Source organism: Molossus molossus, unplaced genomic scaffold (assembly GCF_014108415.1).
Source record: "Molossus molossus isolate mMolMol1 unplaced genomic scaffold, mMolMol1.p scaffold_m16_p_11, whole genome shotgun sequence".
NCBI lineage: Eukaryota > Metazoa > Chordata > Mammalia > Chiroptera > Molossidae > Molossus > Molossus molossus.
In genome coordinates this window covers 103530331-103555107 of record NW_023425346.1, presented here as the reverse complement: position 1 = coordinate 103555107, position 24777 = coordinate 103530331, and the positions used below count along the sequence as shown (strand labels likewise).

The 24777-nt window shown below is 59.6% G+C and overlaps 1 protein-coding gene across 1 annotated transcript in view; it reads right to left on the bottom strand.

The window, feature by feature from the left end:
- Window positions 1-4755: 4755 nt before the first annotated feature.
- SH3BP4 (SH3 domain binding protein 4) overlaps window positions 4756-24777 on the bottom strand; it is a 37173-nt gene continuing 17151 nt past the window's right edge. The window contains exons 2-5 of the mRNA XM_036255076.1: window positions 18680-18920; window positions 11583-13942; window positions 5526-5714; window positions 4756-4999 (exon numbers count right to left, since the gene is read on the bottom strand). Of these exons, the coding sequence (XP_036110969.1) occupies window positions 4775-4999; window positions 5526-5714; window positions 11583-13942; window positions 18680-18797 (2892 nt within the window). The 5' untranslated portion in view covers window positions 18798-18920 and the 3' untranslated portion in view covers window positions 4756-4774. The remainder of the gene's footprint in view (window positions 5000-5525; window positions 5715-11582; window positions 13943-18679; window positions 18921-24777) is intronic.

Here is a 24777-nt window from a genome sequence, read left to right as displayed (position 1 = left end):
CACCTAGACACACGCCAGAGGGGCGGCCGCCGGGCCTCCTGCCGCCCTGCCCAGGGCCACCGAGGTTCACGCCGTGCCCCCAGTCCCGGTGGTTCTTTGCTGCCCGCAAAGAGGAAAATGATATTGAAATGGGAAATCAAGGCGATTAAGAAGTGGTCTTTAAAAGTCATGGACACAGCCAATTAATCGATTCATTTTTTCAAGTGTCCCATCTCCCTGGTGGAATATCAGAGAAGCAAATCTTTAAAAATACCGTTCTGGCCAACCTGGGGCAGACACGAGTAATACAAGCAACTCGAAACAGGAGGCACAGCAAAGCATGGGAATAGTTTCCTCAGGATGGGCTCTTCTTTCTTAAGTCAGGGGACGATCCCATCATTCCCGTCCCCTCTAGCTGAACACCAGCGTTGTCTTCACGGACGCACGGGAGCAAGGAGCCCTGTGATATTAGAAGTCCCTGTGATTCTGACCATTTCTCGATCTCGGGTGTTTGCATTTCCACTCATGTTCTGTGGCCATCTCGAAGTTCACCACCACGCTGAGCTACCCGGGTATGACGTCCACCGCTTGCCTGCTATTTGCTGCCTGAAATGCACGTGTAGCCCTACGCCTCGATGTACGTCTTCTGGGAAATGCACGTGAATGCAGCTGCTTTCGTCTGTGACCCTGGGTTCGGGTTACGTGTCTCCGGCCTCTGAGGAGCCCATCGGTTTTCTCCAGCTGCTCAAGGGCCCGGACACAACAGGCAAGTGGAGCCCGGCGTGCTCACTGCGGGCTGCTCCCTCTTGGTCACGGTCAGACTCTGCAGGGCAGGGACTCTGTACCTGTTCCACATCGAAAGGGTCATGAGGAAACACACACGGCAAAGCTGACCGCCTTGACCATTTCCCAGCGCTTCAGGGCAGGCCCGTGGTGTTAAGCTCCTTCGTGTTGTGCAACCACTCGAGGATGATCGCTTCGGGGTCTTAAAAAAGGGAAACTTTTTTTTTGCCCTGGCCGGTTTGGCTCAGCGGTTAGTGTCGGCCTGCGGACCAGACAGTCCCGGGTTCGGTTCCCGCTGAGGGCACGTACCTGTTGTGGTTTGTTCCTGGCCCCGGTTGGGGTCGTGTGGGTGGCAGCCACTTGATGTGTCTCTCTCACGTCGATGTTTCGCTCTCTCTCTTCCCCCCTCTCCCTCCCGCTCTGTCTGAAGATAAATGCAAAAATGTCCTCGGGTGAGGATAACAAATCTTTTTAGCCCTGGCCGGTTTGGCTCAGCGGTTAGAGCGTCGGCCCATGGACCAGAGAGTCCCGGGTTCGGTTCCCGCTAAGGGCACGTACCTTGGTTGCAGTTTGTCCCCGGCCCCGGTTCGGGTCGTGTGGGTGGCAACCAGTCGATGTGTCTCTCTCACATTGATGTTTCTCTCCCCTCCCACCCATTCTGTCTGAAGATAAATGCAAAAATGTCCTCAGGTGAGGATAAACAAAAATTTTTAATTTAAAGAAAAATTAAAAAATTTTTTTAAAAAGGGACACTTTTTTACATGTCAATGATACCTCAATAACACTGACATGCTTTTTAAAAGGAAAACTCTGAAGTACAAATAGCTCCAATACCTAGGATTTTAGGGACATGGCCCACCCTGCTCACACACTTTCAAAGCCATCTAAGAAGGTAGGCGTGGAGGGACACCCGTCACCCTTCCCCAAAACACAGCTGCCAGCGACCTGCCCCAGCTCTGGCTCTGGGCACCTGTTGCTCATGCCAGGGCTCTTATGCCAGTTGCTGTCCCCAGTGGGCACACCTGCGGGTGGGCACAGCTGGGTCATAACAATAAACTGTGATAAAAGTGATGGAAACGCGGCCCCATGCAGTGAAATCAGGGTCACCCGCACACAGGCATGGGGCTACCGCAACAGTCCCCTGGTGACCGGGCGGGATGGCGAGACCTCATCATGTGACTCAGAACAGCTCGCATTGTGAAACTCATGATTTATTTCTGGAATTTTCTATTTAAGGTTTTGCACAGTGGTTGACCGAGGGTAACTGAAACTGTGCAGTCGTTGGCTCAGGAAGAGAGGGTTCGGGCGAACAGCCGGTGCCGTCGGAGGTGGTCTCCCTGGGCCCCTCTGGCCCTCCTGGTGAACTGGGCAGAGGGCTGTTAGAGGAACTGGATTCCTTCCTGTCCTCCCAAACAGGCCTCCACCAAGGCCCCAGCTGGGGGCAGTGTTGTGAGTTGAAGTCCTGACCCTGCTCCGGGGACGCGACCTGATTCGGAAACAGGGTCCCGCAGATGGAAGCAGGCGACGAGATCGTACTCAGTGCAGGCAGGCGGCCCTCAGAGCCAGGTCCGAGACAGGCGGAGGGAAATGGCCACGGGACGCCTGACTTCGGACTTCTGGTCTCCACAGCTGCGAGAGCACATTTCCCGTTTTAGGTCCCACAGTTCGCCACAACAGCCCTGGGTTCAAATCCCCGGCTCTGCTGTCAGCTGCACTGAAGGTCACATCATGTGAGGACTTAGCCGGCCAGGCTGGGAGGGCAGAAGAGGCCATCCTTGCTCTTCCACATGCCCCAGCCCCATGGGAGGATCTGGCCTCTTGGGGTCCCCTGTACCCTCTTGATGCCACACAAACCCTGTTCCCCAGATCTGGCCTGGTCTTAGGCTCGCCGGTTCCCACTCAGCCTGTGGCCCTTGGGTCGCTCCCCAATGAGGCTTTCCTGAGTCCTGCTGCCCCCACTGTCTTCACTGGGTTCCCCACCCGGCTCCCTCCACAGCACAGGACCCCTGTGGCACTCGGGGGGGGCAGGGGCAGGGCCCTTGGGAGTCATGGCTGCTGCAGCCAGCCCTCGGGGACGATGGCAGCAGCCCCACACTGCTTGGTGGGATCGCAGCTGCCAGTCCCGGGGGCCCGGGGCCTGAATGACGTCCGCTCTCTGCTTGAACTGCTGGGTGCCCTGGGCAACGCCGAGTCCCACCGGCCACGATGACTGACACCCGTGTTCTAAGAGCAACTAAATTCATATCAAGAAATCAGGTGCCTGCCCACCCAGGTGTCACACTGACGCTCGGGGGTGACGCAGGGGAGGGGGCCCTTGTCCCCGGCACGGACACGTACACTAGATTTTATTAAAGTCTGGCTGGTACGGAAAAAACACACGCACACTTAAGAGGTCAAAATATCCAAATAAAATTTACTGCAACTTCTGTAGAATTTAATTTGTGCTACAAGACACGTTGCATAGGAAACTATTTTAAGCCCCTGAGGAAGAATATCCATGGTTTAAGGTGCAACTGGTTTTGTTTCTTCTTTGGGGAAAAGGGGAGAGAATGAAGGCAGAGTCGAAAAGCAGAATTTAAGGTTATCTCCGTGTGATGATCGGGGAATTGTGTCTGGGTTCTTGCAGCATAAAATATGTAGTGTTTTTTTTTTGTCGTTTGTTTTTTTTGGTATCGTTTTTTTCCTAGCCAGTTGATCTTTAGTATCTGAATCAATAGATACGCAAGAATGTTTCAGCCCAGAAGGGACTATACTTTGATTATACTGAGTAATTACTGTGTTTCAAGAAAGCAGATTTAGAGATTGAGATCCGGGGTCCCAGGGGGCCCCCATTACTTCTTTCAAGCTTAGTGTGTGTCCCTGCACACTCATGGGGACCTCAGTCACGCCCTTACTCCCTCTGAAATGCCACAACTCCGGGACAACCGCAGGATTCGACACACAAGTCACTCACTCTGCAACAGTAACGGTTCTCAATGCAACACTGCCAGGCCCCAGCTTTTACGTGGGAAAAACGTTCATTTCCAGGAAATGTTCATCCTGCTCAGATCCTCTTTATATCGCAAATAAAAATGGTTTCCCCAGACTATTCATTTCCAAGGAGACCGGGGATATGCCAGCAAGGGGGCGGGGCTACACCTGTGCAGCAGGGTGTCCCCGTGGTGAAGTGTCCTCCATGACCACAGAGAGGGGGTGTTGCAGGGACCGCCCTGCTGGCTGGGGCGGCTCCTGGGAATGAGCAGGGGCCATAAAGAATGCCTGCTCCCAGCTGCTTCCTCATCTAAAGGGCCCAGTCACGCTCGTCGGACTTAACTTTGCCCACGAGACGGTCCGTGTGCCTGGGGCCGGGCCTCCCCGCACCTCGAGGCCCAGGTACGGCAGGTAATAAACGGAGGGGTGAACCGGACCCAGGACGTTCTCAGACGCCGGGCTCGAGCTACACTCATTTACCGAAAACCACGGCTCCTATCGGATACTTCTTTACAAGTACGAAGTGGGAAAATGTCCCGCACGCGACAAGCCTCTTCCCACGCTCCGTGGGGGAACGCGAGGGTGGGGGCAACGACGGATGCCGCGGCGGCGTTTAAATACATATGTACACCTGTAGCATAATTTAAAGAGGCCTTCGGGAACAAAAACCTCAACAGCATCTGCCCCCCTACGTTCTGTTTTGTGTTTTACCTGTACGGTCCAATAAAAAAATTAGATACCGCCTTTGTCCTATGTCCCTTTCTCCCCAAATGTTAGAAAAAGTGATTTTAAATTCACACGTAACAAATAGAAAGCTATCTGATTGGCAATGACCTGCAGGAGAAATCCCTCCGGCCCCCCCGCCACGGGGGCGGCAGGTGGAGCATCATCCTGTGTGCTTGGTCCCGGGCGAGGGGCCAGCCCGGGGCACCCCCGCCCTGTCGGAGCGCCGGCCCCCGCGCCCCAGCAAGGGGAGACGGCGGGCGGCTGGGGCCAAGGGCCCAGGCCCCGGGGCAGCAGCAGGCCGGGGGGGGCGGGGCGTTCAGATCACGAAGTCATCCTGGTCCGCAGGGCTGAAGGCGGCCGCCCGCAGGATGTCCAGGGAGTTCACCAGGATGAGCGTCCCCGTGAGGTGCTTCCAGCGCTTGGTGATGGGGTTCTTCATCCTGTCCAGGCCCGTGTGCAGCTCCTGGATGACGTCCCGGTAACTGTCCCCGATCTGGTGGCTCCAGGTGAGTAAGAAGTCGTACGCGGGCTTCCACATGGCCTGCACGGGGGAGGGGGAGGGACACGGGGAGGGAGAGGGACACGGGTGAGCGCGGCGGGCGGGCGTGCCGGAGCGGGCACGGAGCAAACGGCGTCTCGACAATCAGAAGGACGCTCTCCTGATAGTCCCTGCTCGTTCTATCGTGGCCACTCGTTCAGAAAGTCGCCCTGCTAACCAAGGACACCCTCAGGCCTGGTCACCCTCCCAGGCCTCCAGAAGCTTGAAGCCACCTCCACGGACAGGTGAGAGCGGAGCCCAGGGGCCCCGCTCATGCGTTACCCCCGAGGACGGGGACTTGAGATGGGGACTAGCAAGGGAGGGGCCGTTCCCCACTACAGGCCCTGCCAGCGTCAGAGTGGGAGTCACCAAGGAAGACCCCAAGGAGAACGGGACCTGCCCCACTCGGAGGCCGGCCGTGTGCTGGACACGAGCTTTCGCGCTCTAACTCACTTTGTCCTCACGGAAACTACAGAAGAGACATCGCTACGACCGATTTCCCGGGCGGAGGGAAAGCAGCCCGGCTCACCTCGCTGTCCACGACCCCGTTCCTGTCCCGGTGGGGAGACTCGTACGCGTCCATCTGCTGCTTGGACACCTTGGCGAGCTTCTCGGCCAGCTCCCTCCAGCGCTGCGCCACCTCGACGGCCGTGGTCAGGAGCACGAAGTCCTGGACGAGCCTGACCACCAGGCCCTGGCAGTCCATCTTCAGCAAGGCCTGCGGAGGGGCAGAGCGTGAGGCGGGGGCCCTGGCTGCGTGAGAAGCCCCGGCACAGAGACCGTGCGCTCCATCCATCCTTCTGTCTTAACGCCCGTGACACACCTCTGACCCCTGCACCGCCAGGACGCAAGGACACAAGGAAGTTGATGACTTGTGGAGGGACGTCCCCCCGAAACCTCAGCAAGGGACTGGATTTGGAAGGAGGGTCTGTGCAGGTGTAATTAGGTAAAAAGAGGTCACCCTGGACTGGGGTGGGCCCTCATCCGATGACAGGCGTCCTTACACCGCGAGAAACAGCGACACGGGGCAGAGGGGAGAAGTCAGAGCAGGGTCAGGGGGTGCAGCCATGTCCCGGGAGCAGCCAGGAGCCAGGAGGGAGGCGGGAACCGGGGTCTCCTTCAGCTTCCAGGAGGAGCCAACCCTGCCGGCCCTCTGCAGTGAGGGGTAACCCTGCAGTGTGAGCTTCCCGTATGTGGTGCTTTGCCCGGAGTGAGCGAGGAAGACAGGCGTTCACCCCGCTCCCGCTGGGCCGCCGAGAGTGGGCGATCCCCTCGGCAGACGGCAGCGTGGCCGGGGGCTCAGGGGAACGAGATGACGAGCTGGACCGGCCGCGGGTGACGTGCCCCCCACGCGGGCCGGAGGGAGTGCTCCACGGGCAGGAGGACGGGGTACTGGACCCAGACCGAGACCTGGGACTCCTGGGTCTGGAGGCAGAGTGGACGGAGCGGGGAGTAACAGGAGCCTGAGAGCAAACTGGGCGAACCGGCAGGAAGTCCAAGCTGAAGGGACTTCCCAGGGGGTCCAGGGCACAGGTGCTCTCCAGGAAGGGACTCGGGGCGAGAAAGGCAGGCCCTGGTCCCGGAAGGAGGCGGTGGGGCAGAGCCCTGCCCAAATCCCCGCGGGCCGGCCCGGGCCACCTGGACACTGAGTCCCTCTAGGAAGGAGCCGATCAGGGTGTGGAAACAGGGCCCAGTGGGCTGACTCGGCGCAAGCCCAGCACATCTGGCTTCAGGAAACAAAATCCCATCCGCTGGAGAACCAGTGGGCTGCGGGTCCACCGCCGGGACACCCGGGGCCTGCCGCCAGGTCACACGATCGCGCCGGGTGACAGCCAACAGGTGTGCGCAACCCTAGTTACACAGAAAGTCAGTGTGGCTTTGGGGGGCCAGATGACACCACCCAACAGGACCCCGGGATCGGGAGGGCGTGCTGAGGTCACCCTCCTGTGCCAGGGAAGGTGCGTCTCACCACCGCCCCACCAGAGCCGCTCTGCGGTCCCCCGTCAGTTACACCCCAACCGAAGCCTTGCGTCCCGGGAAGCAGGTCTCAGAGGACCCCTGGAGATGGTTTCTGGGACTCGGCCCACACCCCACGGTTCCTGCTCCATCTCCAGCTGACTTGCCTCCCTCCCTGCCTCGAAGTCCTGAGAATCAGGAGCTACTGCTGCTGCTGAGAGCTCACGGTGCAGGGAAAACACTCGCGGTCTTAGAGAGCTGGGTCCTTGGGGCTCCATCTGCCCCCTCCCAGGACACCCCCCCCACACACACTCTCTCACTGGGTCTGCAGCCTCTGCACCCAGTACTGGCGCAGTCACAGAAGGAACACGTACCCGTGTGTTTTCCACTTGGATCTCAAACACACTCGGGAAACCTCCCTAAGACCCACCAAGGGTATCAGAAGGAGCATGGAAGCACTTAAATGCCCTGAAGACAAAGCACGAACTCTGAGGTTTCACCCCTTCGTGAAACAGAACGGCTCGGACAGCGCACAGAGGAGGGGTGTCCACTCCACGGGGCTGTCCGTCCATCTGCAGGGTGTGTGAATGGTTCCTGTCACTCCCCAGCCTGGCTCTCCCCACAGTGACACTGGCTGCCGTGTTGTAGTGGTCGGACGAGGCCGCACACCCTCGCACAGGCTGGACGTGGTGCCCTCCCTGCGCACCCTCAAACGGACCTGGGCGCCCTCCCCGCGCACCCCTGCACGGGCCCGGGCCCCCGGGGGACAGTGCCCTAGGGAGCGATCACAACCACAGCACACACTGCAGCCGGCCACCTGTGGGAGGACCCACTGTCCGCCCGCTCCCCAGCAGTGCGGAATTTCAATGGGTAAGCAGCACGCGCTGTCGTTATAAATAGAGACCGATGAGGGCTGTTTTCATTCCTGAGAAAAACAAAACCTGGGCGCAGCCAAGGCCACTGTGCAAACCCAAGGACTCCTGACGCTCTGAAGGTCAGCGCTGAGGGGCCCAGGGCAGGAGAACCAACGGCCCGTCCCCAGGCCGCCCGCAGACCCTGCCGGCCGGGGGAGGGGCAGGCATGGTGCAGTGTGCCCGCGTGGGCCCCAGCTCTGCAATCTGGTGGGGAGCGATGACCAAGCCCGTATGCACAAGCTTGTGAGAGTCCCCAGCCTGGCGGCCCTTCTGGCCTGCGCTGCAAATGAACAGCCCGCTCGCTGTCTTAAGAGCCAGGGGTGAGTATGGAAGCCAGGTCCCCACCCCAGCTTTCTGAAGGAAGGACACTTGGGGTACTACACTGGCTGCCACCTGACCCGAGACAGGAAGGGGCAAGGAGCAGGGACACACCTGATCCCCCTGACTCCCCCTTCACTCCCCCGAAACACTTAACCACCCTTGGCATTCAGAACACAGGGCGTGGCCTGGCCCAGGTGGTTTCGCGCCACTGTCCCTCTGCCCCATGTGCCATTTGCCCCAAGCGATGAATTCAACCGGCCCCCAGCCTCTCCACACCTCTGCTCTGTCCTACTCCGTGCCCTGGCCCAGGGTCCCTCAGACCTGACAGCCCCTCCCCCTTGGCTGGGCCCCTGCACACCCTCCAGCACCTCCATTTCCCTGCCCCGGCCCATCTACGCAAGAGAGGCCGTTACAAGTCCGTGCGCTGTCCTGTGGTGTCACCGTCTTCCTGTGGTGAAGGCGTGTAGTCTTCGAAAGCCCAGCACCCAGCACTGCCCTGAGCACACAGTGGGCACAGAAGTGTTTCCTGAGCCGAGTACACACACCTGCACCGGCTGTCGGTGGCGGCTCTTCCCGGCTCGCACCTGCCGCCGTCACCCCTGCCCTGCCTCTGACAACAACAGAACTGGACCAAGTTCTTCAAATGTGTGGTGTCCATTCCGGCGTCGACCGAACCCGCCGGCACAGGGATCCCCAGGGTGCATTCAATGCCTCCCAGGGCTCTGTGCACCTGCGGGCAGCCCAGCACCACCCTCCCCGACTTTCACACGGTCTGGGGGTGTCGTCGAAACTGGATGATCACAGACAGGCATGCTTCTGCTGGAGAGCTTGGAGGACGGGGATCAGAGGGGCCATTCTCTGTGGTCACACGCTGTGCGGGTGACGAAGGGCAGGCAGAGCACCCCAGGAGGTCCTTGTGGTTACACAGCATGCCTCCCACACCAGCTGATGTGGAAAATATGCACCAAAACAGCAAAAAGAGGAACTGGCACCAAAGAACAGAGGCTCGGTCTGCTCATATCAGAAGGGGCTGAGTCGGATGCTTCCTTCCTTCCTTCCTTCCTTCTCCAAATACCTGAGTGTTTCCCGTGTGCCGGGTCCTTTCTCACGAGCCTTCTGTCCTCAATTAGAGCAATACCAGAGCACACGAACCCCAGTGAACAGGCCCCCCCAGACCTGGAAAGTACCCTGGAGGCTGACGGGCTGCGGTGACCCAGAGGGACACGGTGGCCTTTTCGAGAGCTGCAGGGAGAGGTCTGGGCTGGGAGCTGAAGGAGGTGGAAAGCCAGCCACGTGCAAAACCCGAGGCAGGAGCGAGCCACCTGTGTTCAAGACACGGAGAAAGGCCCGGCGAGGCCCGTGCAAGGGGCGTGTGGTCCCCCGTGATGAGATGGGGGGACCAGGTCTTTCAGGGCGGAGGAAGGGGCCCGGGCCCCATTCCGATGGCAGTGGACGGACGGATCTTTCTTCCCATCTCCTGGCCAATCTGCACGATTCCCAGACTGCGGCGTCATCGCTGCACAGGAAGCCACCTTCACGGAGAGGGTGCGGAGGGCGGGCCGGGCGGCGAGGGGCAGGCTAGACGCTCAGCTGACGCTGCAGGAAACTGACTGCTCTTCAACGTCTGGTCCCCGGAAATGAAACACCTGGTCTCCAGCGAGTCCTCGAATACGCCGGGATAGGCCGGTCTGTGGCTTCTAGGGGTCACTCAGGTCTGCTGCTCAGAGGTCGGGGGGAAACTGAGTCCAGCTCCCCCGGCACCTTCTGGCCAAGGTCGAGTTTCCTTTCCTCCTCCCTGGGACTCTGGGAGCCACGGTGGGTGTGGGGCTGGGGGAGGGGAGAGGGTCCCAGACACACCCAGAGCCCCATCCTCACACAAACCAACCTCGGGAGGCCGACTGAAAACCCGATTCCGGGTCCCCTGAGTGGGAAGAAAGGAGCAACCCCTACGTCTTCTGGAAAGAAACGAGGAGACAGGATCATGCCACCTCCTCAGACAACCCCGCAGGCGGGAAGGGGCCGTGCAGTGTGGCTTCATTTCCCACCTCTGCCCACGGAGCTGTCAGAAGCCGCGAGCAACCCGTTTATGCTCCGTGAACGCACGGAATTCAGCAGTCGATGGAGAACTGCGGCCTGAGGCTGGCGAGAGGGAGGCCGGGCCCCTGCCCATGTGAGGTCCATCCAAGGACACCGGCAGCGCGCCGTCCGGGAACTGGGTTCATAGGCGTGCCCAAAGGGAGGGCCACAAGGCATCAGCGAGGGGCCACTGGGTGCCCCACTCACCCCGCCATGACAGTCCCACATCCTCTCCGCCAGCTGCTGATGCCACAATGACCTCCTGGTGGCCAGGGTCGGCTCCCCACTGGGGCGCTGTCGGGGGCCTTGCCTGGCGCCCCACTCCCTGCAGCGGTGGCCACGCCGCCGTGGGCTGTGTCCCTTCTGACCCCCGGCTCCAGGGGCTGGCAGACAGGTGTGTGCACTGAGCGAAGCTCAGGCACACACAGACACACCTGGCTCACCTGTCCCAAGAGCCACAGACACTGGCCCTGTGGGAAGGAGGGAGCAGAGGGGCGGAAACGCCAGGGGCGCTGAGAGGCCCTCGCCAAGGTGGTGTCGGCGGAACAAGAAGAGCATGTGGCCGAGTCACACAGGGGGTTCCCAGGACCTCACATCAGGGGTGGGGAGAGAATGAAGTCGAAAGACCACGTCCAGCAGACTCGACGAGAGATGCCCAGAGAGGGACATGACTAAGCCTGTCCGAGGCCAGTACCAGCACGGGTCCGACCCAGGAGAGGGCGGCGGTGGGTGTGGCCGGGGGCTGGGCCCGGACCCGCTTCCCGGCTGGCTGGTGGTCGGGCGTATCTGCAGTGACCCCAACTTCCCTGTGCAGTTCTCAGGGTCCCGGTTCCTGGCCGTGCTGCAGAACAGAGGCTGTCCCCGTCCTGAATCAGCAGGGAGGAGGGGGAGGAAACAAGAGTAACACCAGGAGCCTTCAAGTAGGACGAAGAGGAAACTCATAAAATGCAGCCGGACCTGGGGCAGTGGTTCTCCACGTGCTGGAGTCGGGGTGCCGCTCGCAGACCTTCTCCCGAGGGGCCTCCGGAGGGAGGGGCTTGGAGCCCAGGCCCGTGTGTCCCCATCCCACTGGCCCGCGGAGATCCACTCTGAGGAGCCCCACATTCATAGGGAGACAGACCTGAGCGGATGGGGGACCCACGGGTGCCCTGTGAAAGCCCCTCTCCAGGTGCTTAACACCCTGCCCCTGCCCTCCCGGGAGCAGACGTGAGCCCAGACGCCGGTCTGGCGGTTCAGGGAGCCACACGGCACCCACGCGTGCGAGGGAAAGGCTGGCCTTCGCCCCGCCCTCCCCAAACCCAGACCCGCCGGGGACCTACCATCATGAGCTCCTTCTGGAAGGACTTCCGGTCTCTGCTGTCCGCGTTGTTACAGTCCTCCTTCAGCTTCTCCAGCACGGACGCCACCCGCTCGGGCTCGCTGTCCGGCTCCGCCCGGCAGAAGGAGGCCAGCGGCAGGTGCCCGTAGCCCAGGGCATCGGCGAAGGAGCGCCAGCTGCTGATGTTCTCCATGAGCAGGGTCCTGACGGACGCGTAGACGTAGGTGAGGAACTTGCAAGGCCGCAGAATCTGCTCCAGCAGCACCGAGGTGCTCAGCTCGGGCCCCGACAGGAGGCTGGGCCGGGCCTTGCCCACCACCAGCACGTTCTTGGTGTGCACGAGGCCGACCCTGCCCTGGTGGTACCCGATGTACCACTCCTTGGTCCACAGCTGCCCCTTCAGCCGGATCTTCTCCTCGCTGAGCAGGGCGATGGCGTCGCCCTTCTTGTACTCCAGCAGGTAGTGGTTCTTGCTCTGCCGGACCACGGTCTTGAGCAGCTTCCCGAACTTGAGGCTGGACACGGGGCGGTCCTGGAAAGTCGGGTACTTGGTGGTGGCCGCAAACGGGGACAAGATGATCTTCCCGACCTCGTTCTTCTTGAGAAACCGCCTCTGCCCGGACGGCTTGATGGCACTTTTGGGGGGCGGCTGGGGGGTCTGCACACAGAACTGCGTCAGGACGGCCTCCTGGTCGTCTTTGACCTGCACCCTCAAGGTGAAGTCCGAGAGCTCGCCGGGGCTGTGGCAGGCGATGGGGAAGATCAGGCGGCTCACCTTGCCCAGCTTCATCTGGAAGCCCCTCACGACCTTGGCCTGCTCGCTGCCTTGCACCTCGTAGTTGGTCATGTTGGAGAACATGCAGACCTGGAGGTCCTGGGGCCTGGACAAGACAAACTGGTGCTTGCCCCAGAGCTGCAGGGCCACCGGCGCAGGGCTGGGGGCCTGGCGGGTGACCTCGCTGACCAGGAGCGTCTTCGGGGCACAGTCGTGCCCAAAAACAGTCACCACCGTCTTAAAGGACGGGTGGATGTGTTTGGGGCCGTAGAGACCCACGGTGACCTTTTTATGGATGAAGTCCCACACGGTGGACGGGTAGAGAATGTTCGGTGCGTGGGCGACAATGGCCAGGTACATGCAGGGCTCCAGGTTGTCCAGGTGCACCTGCACCGTGTCCCCACAGCTGTAGGTGAGCGGGATGGGGGCGTAGGGACCTTCCTTCACGTCGCTCCGCAGGCACTGGAGGCCCACGGTGCTTTTGCTGAGAATGTCATTCTTCACCTGGGCAGAAACCTTCATCTCCAAGACGAGGACGGTTCTCACCTGCAGGGCGCTCAGCTTCACCTCCAGCACCGGGCTGACGCTGCAGCACCTGTCGCTGTTGAGCTCCAGGGGGGGGTCCAGCAGCGCCCTCATGGAGATCTGCTGCGTCTCCCCCGGGGCCACGTGGCCCTCGGGGACGTGGATGCTGATGCCGGTGTCGGGCAGCTGCACGGAGCCCCCGGAGCCGTCCAGCTTGCACACGATGTTCGTCTCCACCGCTTGGGTCTGGCCCCAACCGGGGCTCTGGCCCAGCAGGTCCAAGTCGTGGCAGGACCGAGCCAGCTTCCGGTGGCTCAGCCAGGCCGCGCGGAAGTCCTCCCGGCTCTGGAACTGCTCGGGGGCCGGGGACTTCAGGCCCGCGAAGAACCCCGAGGCGGCGGGCGCGTCGGACTTGGCCTGGAGGACGGAGAGCTCGGACAGGCTGTAGGAGCGTTTGCTCCTGAAGAAGGGGTTGTCCCGCCGGACCGGCGCCTCGGCGTGGAGCGGCTGCGTGGCCGGCAGCTCGTCGAAGACGTTGCCGGTGCCGTTGGTGGTGGCCGAGCTGGACTCGGGGAAGGAGGGTGTGCCCGGCTCGAAGAGCAGCAGGTCCACGGCGCTCCTGGGAGCCGGCTCGACCATGCTGGACACCGCCGGCACGGCCCCATTCAGAAATGGGTTCGTTTGGACTCCGTTCCAGAAAGGGTTATTGCTGTAGGTTTTGCCCGAGCCCCTCGTATCGTCTGCCCACCCTCCGAGCAAATCCAGCTCCTTGGCCACTTCGCCCGGGCTGTCGGGGAGGTGGTCGATCATGCCGCTGTCGCTCAGCGTGGAGTTGCGGTAGTTTAGGGGCTGCACGTAGGAGGAGGGGATGTAGCCCATCTCCGTGGTGTTGTGCGCGTACCACCACTCGCCGCCGGACGTGTCCAGCACGTAGAGGTGGTCGCCCTTGGAGAACCGCAGGGTGGTGAAGCTGTTCGGGCAGTAGTCCTTGATTGCGACCACTTCCTTGGCATTTCCGAAAGCGGTGGGGTTGTCTCCGAGCAAGGCACTGGGAGAAGGCACTGGAAGAAGCAGAGCAGAGGGTGAGGGCCAGGCCGCGGGGCTGCGGGACCCCGTCCCAGCGGGGGAGGGCGGGCTAAGGAACACAGGCCAGGTGCGGCGACGAGCCAGGCGCGAGACACGCAGACTCAGACCAAAGTGGGACGGGGTGTGTGACCACCACACTCGGCCAAGGCCGACACACAGGTCCGGCGAGGCCACAAGGGACGTCTCCCTGCCATCCACAGACACAGTCACCGTGTCCCTGTGTTTTAAGCATCTCGTTTGGACCAAACTTTTCTGTATCTAACTAATTGCACAGAACTGCGGCTGGCTGGGCAGCGAGGGGGACGGGGGGGGGGGGGGCAGGCTGCCACTGGGGCATGGGGCTGATCTGAAGACAACCAAGGCCCAAAGTCCCAGAAGAGTGTTTTACCTCTCCCGTAATCGCTCCCAGGGATGTAGACAGAAGGCCTGCGCCAGGAAGAGTGACCAGCAGAGATAACGACAGAGCACGGCCAGGCTGGTGGGCTGGGGAGGCTGGGGCGGGGGAGCGAGGAAGGGAATGTGCGTCCCATTGTCTCCGCAGGGCTGGAGAACATGTTTAGCAAACACGCGCTTTTCCCATCTTGCCGGGAACTGTCTTCCTTCCCTTCGAAGCCCCGGGCCCCCACCTCCTCCTTCCCAGCTCAGCTGGCAGATCAATCTCTGCGGCCTGAGGCTCTGGGTCTCTTGTTAAGAGGCTCCCATACGCCCGTCATTGAATTTGTTTCCCTCCCGCTCGTCTGTCTTCTGTCAATGTAATTATTAAACTAGCGGAAAAGTCTAGAAAGGTCGGGAAAAAGCTGTCCTCCCCCAAAGTAGAAAGATCCATTAAGTGGGATTTTCTTAGAAAACACGGAGATGTTCGCGTTCAGTGAGCCGGCACGGGGTACCCAGGCACGGGGACAGCAGAGCCTCGGAAAGACCACGTTCCCTGGACGCCCGGGCCCTTTTCTTCCATTTCGAAGTCCAACCCCTTCTTCATCAAACTGTTTCTATGGACATAAGGTCCTTAAGGCCAATCTCTTTCCACCTCCTTGAACCGGCCATTCGAATAACATGGAAATGGTCTCCCCCCCATACTACAGAAATCAAAGGCGTTTGTCTGGCCAGAGTGATTTCTGAGCCCCGGTGAGGCCGTCGGAAACACCCCAGCACCCGACACCGCGACTCAGCTCGTTCACGGTTCTTGGCGGTCAACTGCGGACGCCACCCAAGGGGAAGGCGACCGGAAGAGCAAAGTCCTGTCATCTCCCAAGTGGTGTGTGCTTTGAAAACCGGTCATTCCACACCTAAGCGTGTTCCCTTCCTCCTCCGAGAGGGGGCCAAGAAGAGGCAGCAGGAAGTTCTTCCCGGGGCGACGGGCCCCACCCCCACCCGGGCTGAGCCTGCTGTGTCGTTTGCTCATATTCTGCGTCTTGTAACAAACACTTGAACGGAAAGGAAACCTTCTCCGGGCTGCCTGCGTCAACAAGCGAAGTCGGACTGAAGTTCTAGGGGAGCGACTCCAACATGTGATTAAGTGAACGGGCTTCTATTCAAACTGGCCCTCCAAAAAATTCCATCTCCCACCCAGGTTCGCCTTCCTTTGAAAGGAAACAAAGAAAATACACGTTTCTTCCTTCGGCAAAGTCTAACGCAGGACGTCTCTAAGCCTCTGCGTGAACTGGGCAGCGCGGACCTGCCTGGTAGAAGCACACCCGACGTCTTGTCACCGTGGCCACCCGAGGGCCCTTCCTGGTTTATCTTCTCCGCAGCATCGATGTATCAGACACCTTACATCTTCATTTTTTTGTGTTTTTTTTATCCTCACCCGAGGACATTTTTTTCCATTTTTTGTTCAGATAGAGTGGGAGAAAGAGAGAGAGAGAAACATCGATGTGAAAGGGACACATCGAGTGGCTGCCACCCACACGACCAACCAGGGCCGGGGACAAACTGCAACCGAGGTACGTGCCCTTAGCGGGAACCGAACCCGGGTCTCTCTGGACCGCAGGCCGACACTCCAACCGCTGAGCCAAACCGGCCAGGGCTTGTTTTTTGTTTTTTTTTGCAGGGGAGGGTTCCATTGCCCCTTGGGATACAAGCTCCATTAGGATATAATCTCCATTCGGGTCTGTTACACGCTCACGGCGGGGCCCCTGGAACACAGCCCGGCACACAGATGGCTCAATCAAAAGTCACTGAATTACCGCTCATCTTGTCTGCTAACAGCAGAGGACTCTCCACGCTAGAGGGCCAGGGGATGGCCAAAGGCAGAGTGAGACTCCCCCCGGCGGTGCCCTCGACTACCCCACTGACCCCTGAAGGGGAGGGATAAAAAGAACCGGCTTCGAAGGGAGGCGAGAGAAGGGAGCAGGATCGGGCCGGTCGGAGACCACGGAAGACCCTCTCCCACTCTGGTGTCTGGTCACGGGCTCCGGCAACACAAACCCCTTGTTTCCTGGACACATCTAATGAAAATGTCACATGAACATTAAAACCAAATGAAAATTAAAGCAGGCCCATGGGCTACTAAAGTCTCGTCAGACTCCCGCAACAGTGAGATCCCTATAATGTTGCCCCAGGTTAATTCCCTCAGTCACATTGTTTAAATGAAAAACCGAAGCGATTATAGGTTGGCCTTGTACAGAGCCTAAGGCAGTGCGTCGAAGCGATGATCACTTCGGTCTTCCCAGACTGAAGAATAAAAACGGTTTTACTTGGAATTCCAAGCACTCTCAGAAGGTTGGTGGCAATAGATTTCACACAGGGATCAATGAGATCAAGCTCCTTCCCGCTGGGGCCCCCCAGGAAGTGGACAGTGGTGTGAATTCCCTCCAGGAGGGGCCCTCCATCGGTCACTCCACAGAGCGCCCTAGGACACCAGGCTGGGGCCGCCATTCAATCAGAGAGGCAGGAAAATCCCTATTGGATTCCAACCTCATGAACGCTGGGGCGTGCGGCCCGGAGTCACGGCTACCTTGATTTTAACACAGAAAAGCGCCCCGGGCGCCAGGAAGCTCAGGGCCCTGGATAAATACGTTTCCTCCCCTCTACCTCAGTTCTTCTGCAGGAAAAACACTCATCAGGAGCAGAACATTTCACAGTAGATACTCTGGCTGGAGAAATCCCCACTCGAAGTCTGCTCACCATGCTGATGTGTGTGGAGTAGCTGGGCTGGAGCCCTGCCCTGGAGGGCACTGTCGAGGGGCCTCTGCCCCCCCCCCCCACACACACACGAGCTCACCAGCCCCTCCTCACATCCCACACTGCCTTGTGCAATTCTTCCGGGAACAACGGCTCCTCCCAGATGATCACGATGTGTTAAAATGCAGCGCCTCGGGAAGACCCCCACCCAAACCCCACGCTCATCCTGCTCACGCTTTCCCGCTATCGCTGTGCCTCGCCGGGCTAAAGAAAGACGACATCCATTACCAGTCTATAAAAAACGAACGGTTCGATTATTTATAGCAACACCCAAAGCTGCTGCGCTTACGAAGAAACCCTCATGACTCCCTCTGCCGTTCTCCTCCTGAAGACACTGGGAGCCGCGCTCGGGGCTGCCAGTGCCAAGCACGGGGGAGGGGCGTGGGAGAGGAGGGAGGGGAGAGAGAAGCACGTCCGCTGACCCTCAGGACGTCAGGGGAGAGAGGAGTTCAGTGCAGGGTGACTTATTTAGTTCTGCCCTTGTGCCATGGGCTAAAGAGATAAAGGCAGAGATATGGCCGCTGCACGGTGGGTGATGTCAACAGAATGACGGTGACGATGGGGGTGGGCACAGGGCACCAGGAGAGCTCTCGGCAGACGCTGTTCATGGCTGTGAGGTCGGGGTGGGCTTCAAGGAAGATGATGACCCACCAGTGTCTCTCCCCTGGTGTCCGAAAGATAGGTTTTCTCACCAACCCAGATTTTTTTGTGGATACTGGAGAAACCCACAGGCACAGGGTGCTTTAAACCCGAGGGCCACCTTGAAACCCGCGTCTGCAAACTATGGCCCCAGAGCCACATGCACTGGCTGCTTTTGTAAATAAAGTTTTATTGAAACACAGCCACGTCGCCCTGGCCGGTTTGGCTCAGCGGTCAGAGCATCGGCCTGCGGTCCGGAGAGACGCGGGTTCGGTTCCCGCTAAGGGCACGTACCTTGGTTGCAGTTTGTCCCCGGCCCTGGTTGGGCCGTGTGGGTGGCAACCACTCGATGTGTCGCTTTCACATCGATGTTTCTCTCTCCCTCTCTCCCTCCCACTCTATCTGAACAAAATATCGAAAAATGTCCTCGGGTGAGGATAAAAAAAAAGAAACACAGCCACGTCCATGTGTTTGCTCTCTTCTCTGACGGCCTCCAAGCTACCGGCCAGAGCTGAGCCGCTGTGACAGACACCCTAGATCCCGCAAGGCTCAAACTGTTTCCTGCATGACCCTTCGTGGAAAACGCCTGCGACCCCATCCCAGACCACCCTTTCTCTTCCCTGGTGTTTCCAATAAGTGATTCTTTCCCCTGGTTTTCTGTGCCACCAAGCTTCCTACCGTAATGTCACCAAAACACACGCACGAAGTTCCATTACTAAAGAGAAAACGAAAAACCACCTCCCAACACGCCAGAGAAACAAAACCAAAAGACAGAGGAACCTCCTGGGCCCGGATCTGTAACGCGAGGGAGCTCAGGGAGCTAAAGGCACCGTGTGAATCGGGACCCGGAGCCTCGGACCCGGCAGGCCCAGGTCCGCCCGGGAGCTCACCTTTGACATCGTTAAAACTCGTTTCGGAAAACCCTTCGCTCAGGTCGATCAGGGTCCCCTCGGATTTGCACCGGGGGAGGCCGCTGGAGTTGGCGGCCCGGATCCGCTGGGCTGCCATCCTGCACCCTCCTCCTGGGAACCGCTACGGTGCCATCTCTCTTCCTCCGTCAGTCCAGCAACGGCGGAGGCGCCCGCTCAGACCACCATGCTGCCCGCGGCGCCGGGTGCCGCGCGCTTCTTCCTGAAAGAAGAGAAGACCTTCCCTTGAGCAAGAGGAACACGGGCTACAAAGTCATTTAATGGGAAGCAGGAATCTTCTCTCCTCCACTGGCCATCCCTGCAGACAGACCCTGTCACTTCCCGGCCCCGAGGCCGAGCGGGCTCCCTCCCTGGTCCTGCGCACAGAGCCCAGTGTCCAGGCCCCGGGGTGCCCCTCTTCCTGGGGCACAGTGGGCTTTGTGAACCCGTCAGGCATCTGGCCAGCCTGTTCGCTACGGCCAGAGGACGAGACGACCTGTGCCGCCCACCCTGCTGGTTCCAGGGTTCGAGAGCGGAGGGATACATCCAATGGTGGTGTCCCACGGTGCGGACAGCCAAGGCTGACTCCAGCCCCTGGAGACAGGGCTCCCTGCCCGCACTCCCCGTAAATCTTCCCGGGACCCCACAAAATCAAACCCTCATAAATAAAACACACAAGTGGCCACTTGTATATATATATAAGGTCTTTTCACGTAACTTATGCAAGGGAACCTTCGAGTCACTGAGCCATGGTGTCGTCACTGACCGAGCACAGACGTTTCTGTGGGAAAGACACGGGATCTCGCCCGAGGCCTCAGCCTTTCTCTGGGAAGGGACACGGGGCTTTTAGGGGATTCTGGAGACGCAGGAGGTGGCCGGCTGTGCGCAGACCTTCCTTCACCAGGGCTCAGGAAAAGGGACAGCCAAGGGCCGGTTCCAAAGCAGAGAATTCCACAGAAACCGGAGGCCACGCCGCAGCCCACGGCCGGCGCCACACTCGGAGCTGAGTGCACCCGGGAGGGCGCAGCGAGTTTCACCCCAATGGAACTGGGTTCACGGAACCTGGTCCGAGGTCCCTGGTTTCTCTATCCAAAGACACCCTGAAATGCAGCTTCTGACCCATGTGTCTCCTTTACTGACCGGAGACCTGGAGGGCGGGCTCCGCCATCAGCAGCCGCTGTGCCGCGGTGACGACTTAGCCAGTCCCGCACCCTGCCCCTCGGGCTCTGCAGCGTTGTTGGCCAAGGGTGGGTGCGGCGAGCAGCCCCAGGTTCCATCCACACTGGGATGACTCGTGCTCAGTCTGGCTCCACTAAGCCTCGACCTTCTCATCTGGGGAAGGGGCACGGACAGCCCGTCCGGATCTGACCTCACGACCCCGTGGGGAGCCTGAGCGGCTCAGGGGCTCTGTCCCCGAAGCTGGGGCTTCAGCAGCCCTGGTCTTGGCACAGGGTCTCGTCTTTGCCCTGGAGACCCTGGGAAGCCACGGAAGGCTCCTGGTTGAGAAAGAGAACTTGGCTGCGCCGAGGAAAACGGAAGCAGCGATGACGTCATCTCTGAACATGACCGACGCAGCTTAGGGGGTGCAGGTGAGCGGCAGGAGAGGCGACATGGGGACCAGCCCCGCCATCCTCGAAGCCCCGCGTCCACGGCAGGTGACGTGGGTGAAGTCCGGATGGGGCGGAGGTATCCGGGGCTGGAGAGCGCACGGGGCACCCACAGGACCCCGAGACAGCTTCCAGGCAGCACCGGGAAGAATCTGCAGGTCGGCAACAGGAAATGAGAGAAACACTTCAGAGTGGCCAGATTCTCGGGTTCCTGGGAGGTGGCCCCAGGGGGAATCGGCGTCGGGGTGGGCAGCACGGATCACGCACCCCTGGAAACTTTGGAGACGGATCGTCGTGTTTGTTTACTATTGATGGGGGGACATACGGATGACCCAGAGCCAGGGGACAGACAGAAAGTGTTAGCAGTTATAAAGATCTTTAAAAACACCAAGACACCCTCAGAGGCTGCCACTGAAGGAACAGATGAGCCACTTGTCAGCGGGAGCACAGCCCCGGCACCGACGTGCGACTCCCCGGTGGCCAGAAGCGTCGCCTTCACTCCGTGCGTCAATGCAGCCATTCACGCTCTTACACGGGACGGAGGTGGTTTGTCCCATGGTGCTCCATGCCCCGAGGAAAGCCCAGGATGGCGACTTTTCCCCGGTGGTCGAGGGAGATGGCCCTTCAAGAGGCCTGACACCACCAGTCCCCTGTGGTGAGCGTGAGCCCATCGCCGTTTGGAGATAGTATCTGACAGCAGAGAAAGGGCAGCCTGCCCTGCTGGACCACGCCCGGCACCTCCCCAAGCAGACACCGTGGGGTGAGGGTTCACAGGGGAGCCCTGCACCTCCAACTCCAGAGCGAGGCGTGGAGGGTGCCTGGGGTCACCTACGCGGCGGGTAAGACACCAGGGGGCGCTGCTCTGCTCTCCCATGGTCTTCCCACACCCCCAGAGGTCACCAGGCTCCTCGCCTGCAGCCATGAGATCCCCGAGGCCACCCAGTCTCCATTCGCGCCCTTGATTTCCGCAAAGCTCTCCAGTGCGGTCAGGTCAGCTCCGGCGCAAAGTCCTCAGGATGTTGCTCACGGCTTTTAAAGCAGCAACGACATTCAGCTTTCCAGGCCTTGCACGGACGGACCTCCACCCCACAGGCCAACAAGGCCACACTCACGCCCCCCTGCAGCTCCAGGAACACGCACCCCTCACCTGCGCCTCCAGGAAGACCTGTCTCCGCCTCCTTCTGCTCCACCCTCCTCCGCACAGCCCTGCAAACCCCAGTGACTCACCTGCTGGCCTCGGATCTGCGTGTCCCCGAGCCTCAAATTCAAGGCTCATGAGCTCATGTACCACGCCCTCCGGATTAGCCCTCGCTTTATTAGAACAGCGACGTCGGGAGACGTGATTCGCCTCATAAGAAGTTCATGAAGGGCCACTAAACGGTATTTTACTAAACACTGGACTACTATTACAAATATACTGAGATGTGCGTATAGAAGTGTATAACTACATCACAACTATACATTATACCACCTTCCCTGTTTATTTACAATTATCCTATTTCATTATCTATCTTTATTACTTATTCTTATTTTTACCATTTCCCTATTTCTGTACACATTTTGAATATCTGCAATAAAACGTTATGAAATTAAGGAAGTACCAGGAGGCACCTGTCACCTGTCTTCCCAGGCCTGCGTCAGGGATGTGTGTCCGTCTCCCCTGGACCTGGAAAAAGTCTACAGAGCCATGAACTCAGAGCCTGGGCAGCCCGAGCCCCTCAGCGGGCAGAACGTTTAGAAGTCAGGACTCTGTCCAACCCTGCAAAGGCTGCTGGCTCACTGTGCCCACAATGCCCTCGAGACCCTGCACCACGGGCCCTGCCAGCGCTCCGGCCCCTTTCCTGGGGTGCCCCCTCCCTCCACAGGGCCCCTGCACACACTGTTCCCGCGGCCGGGAGGCCCTGCCCGGTCAGCAGACGGACCCTCGCGGCCTCCAGGCCTCCTCTGCATGTCACCGGATCAGCGGGGGCAGACGCCTGGAGCAGCGGCACCCCTCCCCCACCCCTCCCTGCTCCCCCCACCAGACACCGCTCTGTTTATAGTCTGATTTCCCCATGACACCCTCGGCTCTGTGAGCCCACAGGGCTCAGTCTGTCTCCGCTCCCTGTGTTGTGACAGAGATACACAGAGCTGGCCCTCAAGCACAAAGGAATGAATGAACTCTATTTATCTATTTTTAATATGGTCTGTGTCCTTCCATGCTTAGGGAGCGCAATGATGTTTTCACAGTCATCTATCCAAAGCGCGCGTGCGCGGGCATAAGCAAGGAAGAAACGCCGTGGTCACACGAGCTGTGTTTCGACTTAGAAATAATTCTGCATCGGATGGTATCAGGGCTGTAAGCTGTGTGTGAGCAAAGGTCTATAGACACTGAATAAATAGACTGACCAACAGCCCAAAACCCAGTTTGCTTTGTTTCAGTACTCCTATTTCCCTTCTGGGCCACACACGAGACTGAGCATTCCAGATGGCTGGACGCTGCAAATCCCTTTCCCAGTCTGTATTCTCCGCTGTGAAGCGACCTGAGTCCCTCGTGCCCGAAATCACACCTCTGGCACCGTTTCGACGCCTGCCCTGCCCGGGACACGGAGGTGCCCTGGGAGCTGTCAGGGACCAACTGTCTGGAGGGCAGATCCCTGAGCAGCTCACGTGGGCGGCTGGCCCGGGCTGGCGGCTGCCCTGTACCAGCAGGAAACGCACCGGCCAGCTAAGACCAATGGGAAGACCGCTAGTGCCCGGGGAGGGGTGACCCCTCCAGCCAGGGAGCAGGACACAGGCGACGGAGAGGTCTGGGGACAGCCGTCTCCGCTCAGGGCAGCCGGCGGTTCCCGGGGAGAGGCCGAAGGAAGGCCGACCCCAGCCTGCACCCACGCTGCGTCTGCAGAAACCACGGGCGAGAGGTACCAGGCCGGCCAGAAAGCTTCCCCGCGTTCGCTGGCTCCAAAGAGCCCGCAGGCTGCCGAGGAAATTAGATTTGGGGCTTTTGTAAGATTCCGGCTCATCCTACTGAAGAGAGAGTCTGTTCTGTTAAATTACCAGGCAAGACCTTTGAAAACCTTACAGTAATTGTGTACACTTTTTTTTTTCCACTTGTACCCCAGAAAAGGTCAAACCAGACAGAAGGGAAAAGTCCAAGACTTCCCGGGAGCCTGTGGCCGCCCCTCAGGAGGGGGCGGTGGGGGTCACGACGCTGTCAGACCGGCTTCCGCAGTCCCCAGGGGCCACGTACACCCCACGCTCTCAGGTGTTGACATGAGTTTCCCGAATGTTCCTGCTGAGTGTACCTTCCAAAAAGCCGGTGGTTCTGGAGATGCGGCCGCAGAGACACACGGTTCAACCTTCAAGAGAAGCCTCAGCCGCTCGGCCAAGTGGGGCCGAGGGACAGGGAGTCTCTCCGGTTGAAGGAGCAATATGTACACTTTGAGGGGAAAATCTTCAGGGAGAGGAAAACTCGGGTTGGCAGATGGACTCTGGTTTGAGGGGATCGAGTGGAACTTAGCAACCCACCGGAATAAAGATGACTGAATAGTGGTAAGAGAAGCTGCACCCCGGGTACTCAGGTCTGGAGACCCAGACATGCCTGAGTCCAGATGTTTCCAAACCGACTTGAATCTCGCCCGCACCTCTCCCTGTGCGGCATTTCTCCGAGCGTGGACCTGGTCTGCCAGCCCGCAGCATGTGGTGGACAAATACTGACCATCTCTGTGCTTGGGACACCGTCCACGGGCCCTGGCCACGGCCACGGCAGAAGTGGGTGTCTCTTTCTTCTGGGAGAAAGCTGTGCCAGCTCAGTGGGCTGGGTATTTAAATAAAAACGAAGGCTTCAGAGATACTTTGGTAGCTACCCCTGGGATAATGTCCTTTGAGGAGCCCAAATCCCCACCAGGGCCAAGTGACCCCAACCCCACCCGAAGGCCGCCGTGGCGTGATTGTACCCAGCAGGCTGAATTCAGGAAGCCCGTCCTATCTGGACACCTGAGTTATATAACACTAAAACGCTGATGGCTGGCGTGGCTCAGCCGGCTGGGCACCGTCCCGGGCACGGATAGGCTGCCTGTCGAATTCCTGCTCAGGGCACATGCCTGGGTTGCGGGCTCGAACCCTGGTAGAGGGCGTGCAAGAGGCAGCCAATCGACATTGCGCTCTCACATCGATGTTTCTCTCTCTCTCCCCCTCTCCCTTGCTCTCTCTAAGTCAGTAAAAAATATTACCAAATAAAAACAAAAAACAAACAAACAAAACCCACCACAAACCAGCACTGATGGGTTTACCTGGGTGGACTGGCTTAGAAATCTGTCACCCTCCACGAGAAACTGGACTTCACCCACAGGGCCCAGGGGTGGGTCACCTCTCCTGGCCAGCACTGAGCTGGGGACATCTGAGAGGGCCGGGCTGAGGCAGCCAGTCCGCCCCCCTCCCCCACCTCCACGCCCATGCCCACCCAGCCGGGACCTTCGGGGCACGCTCTGTTCC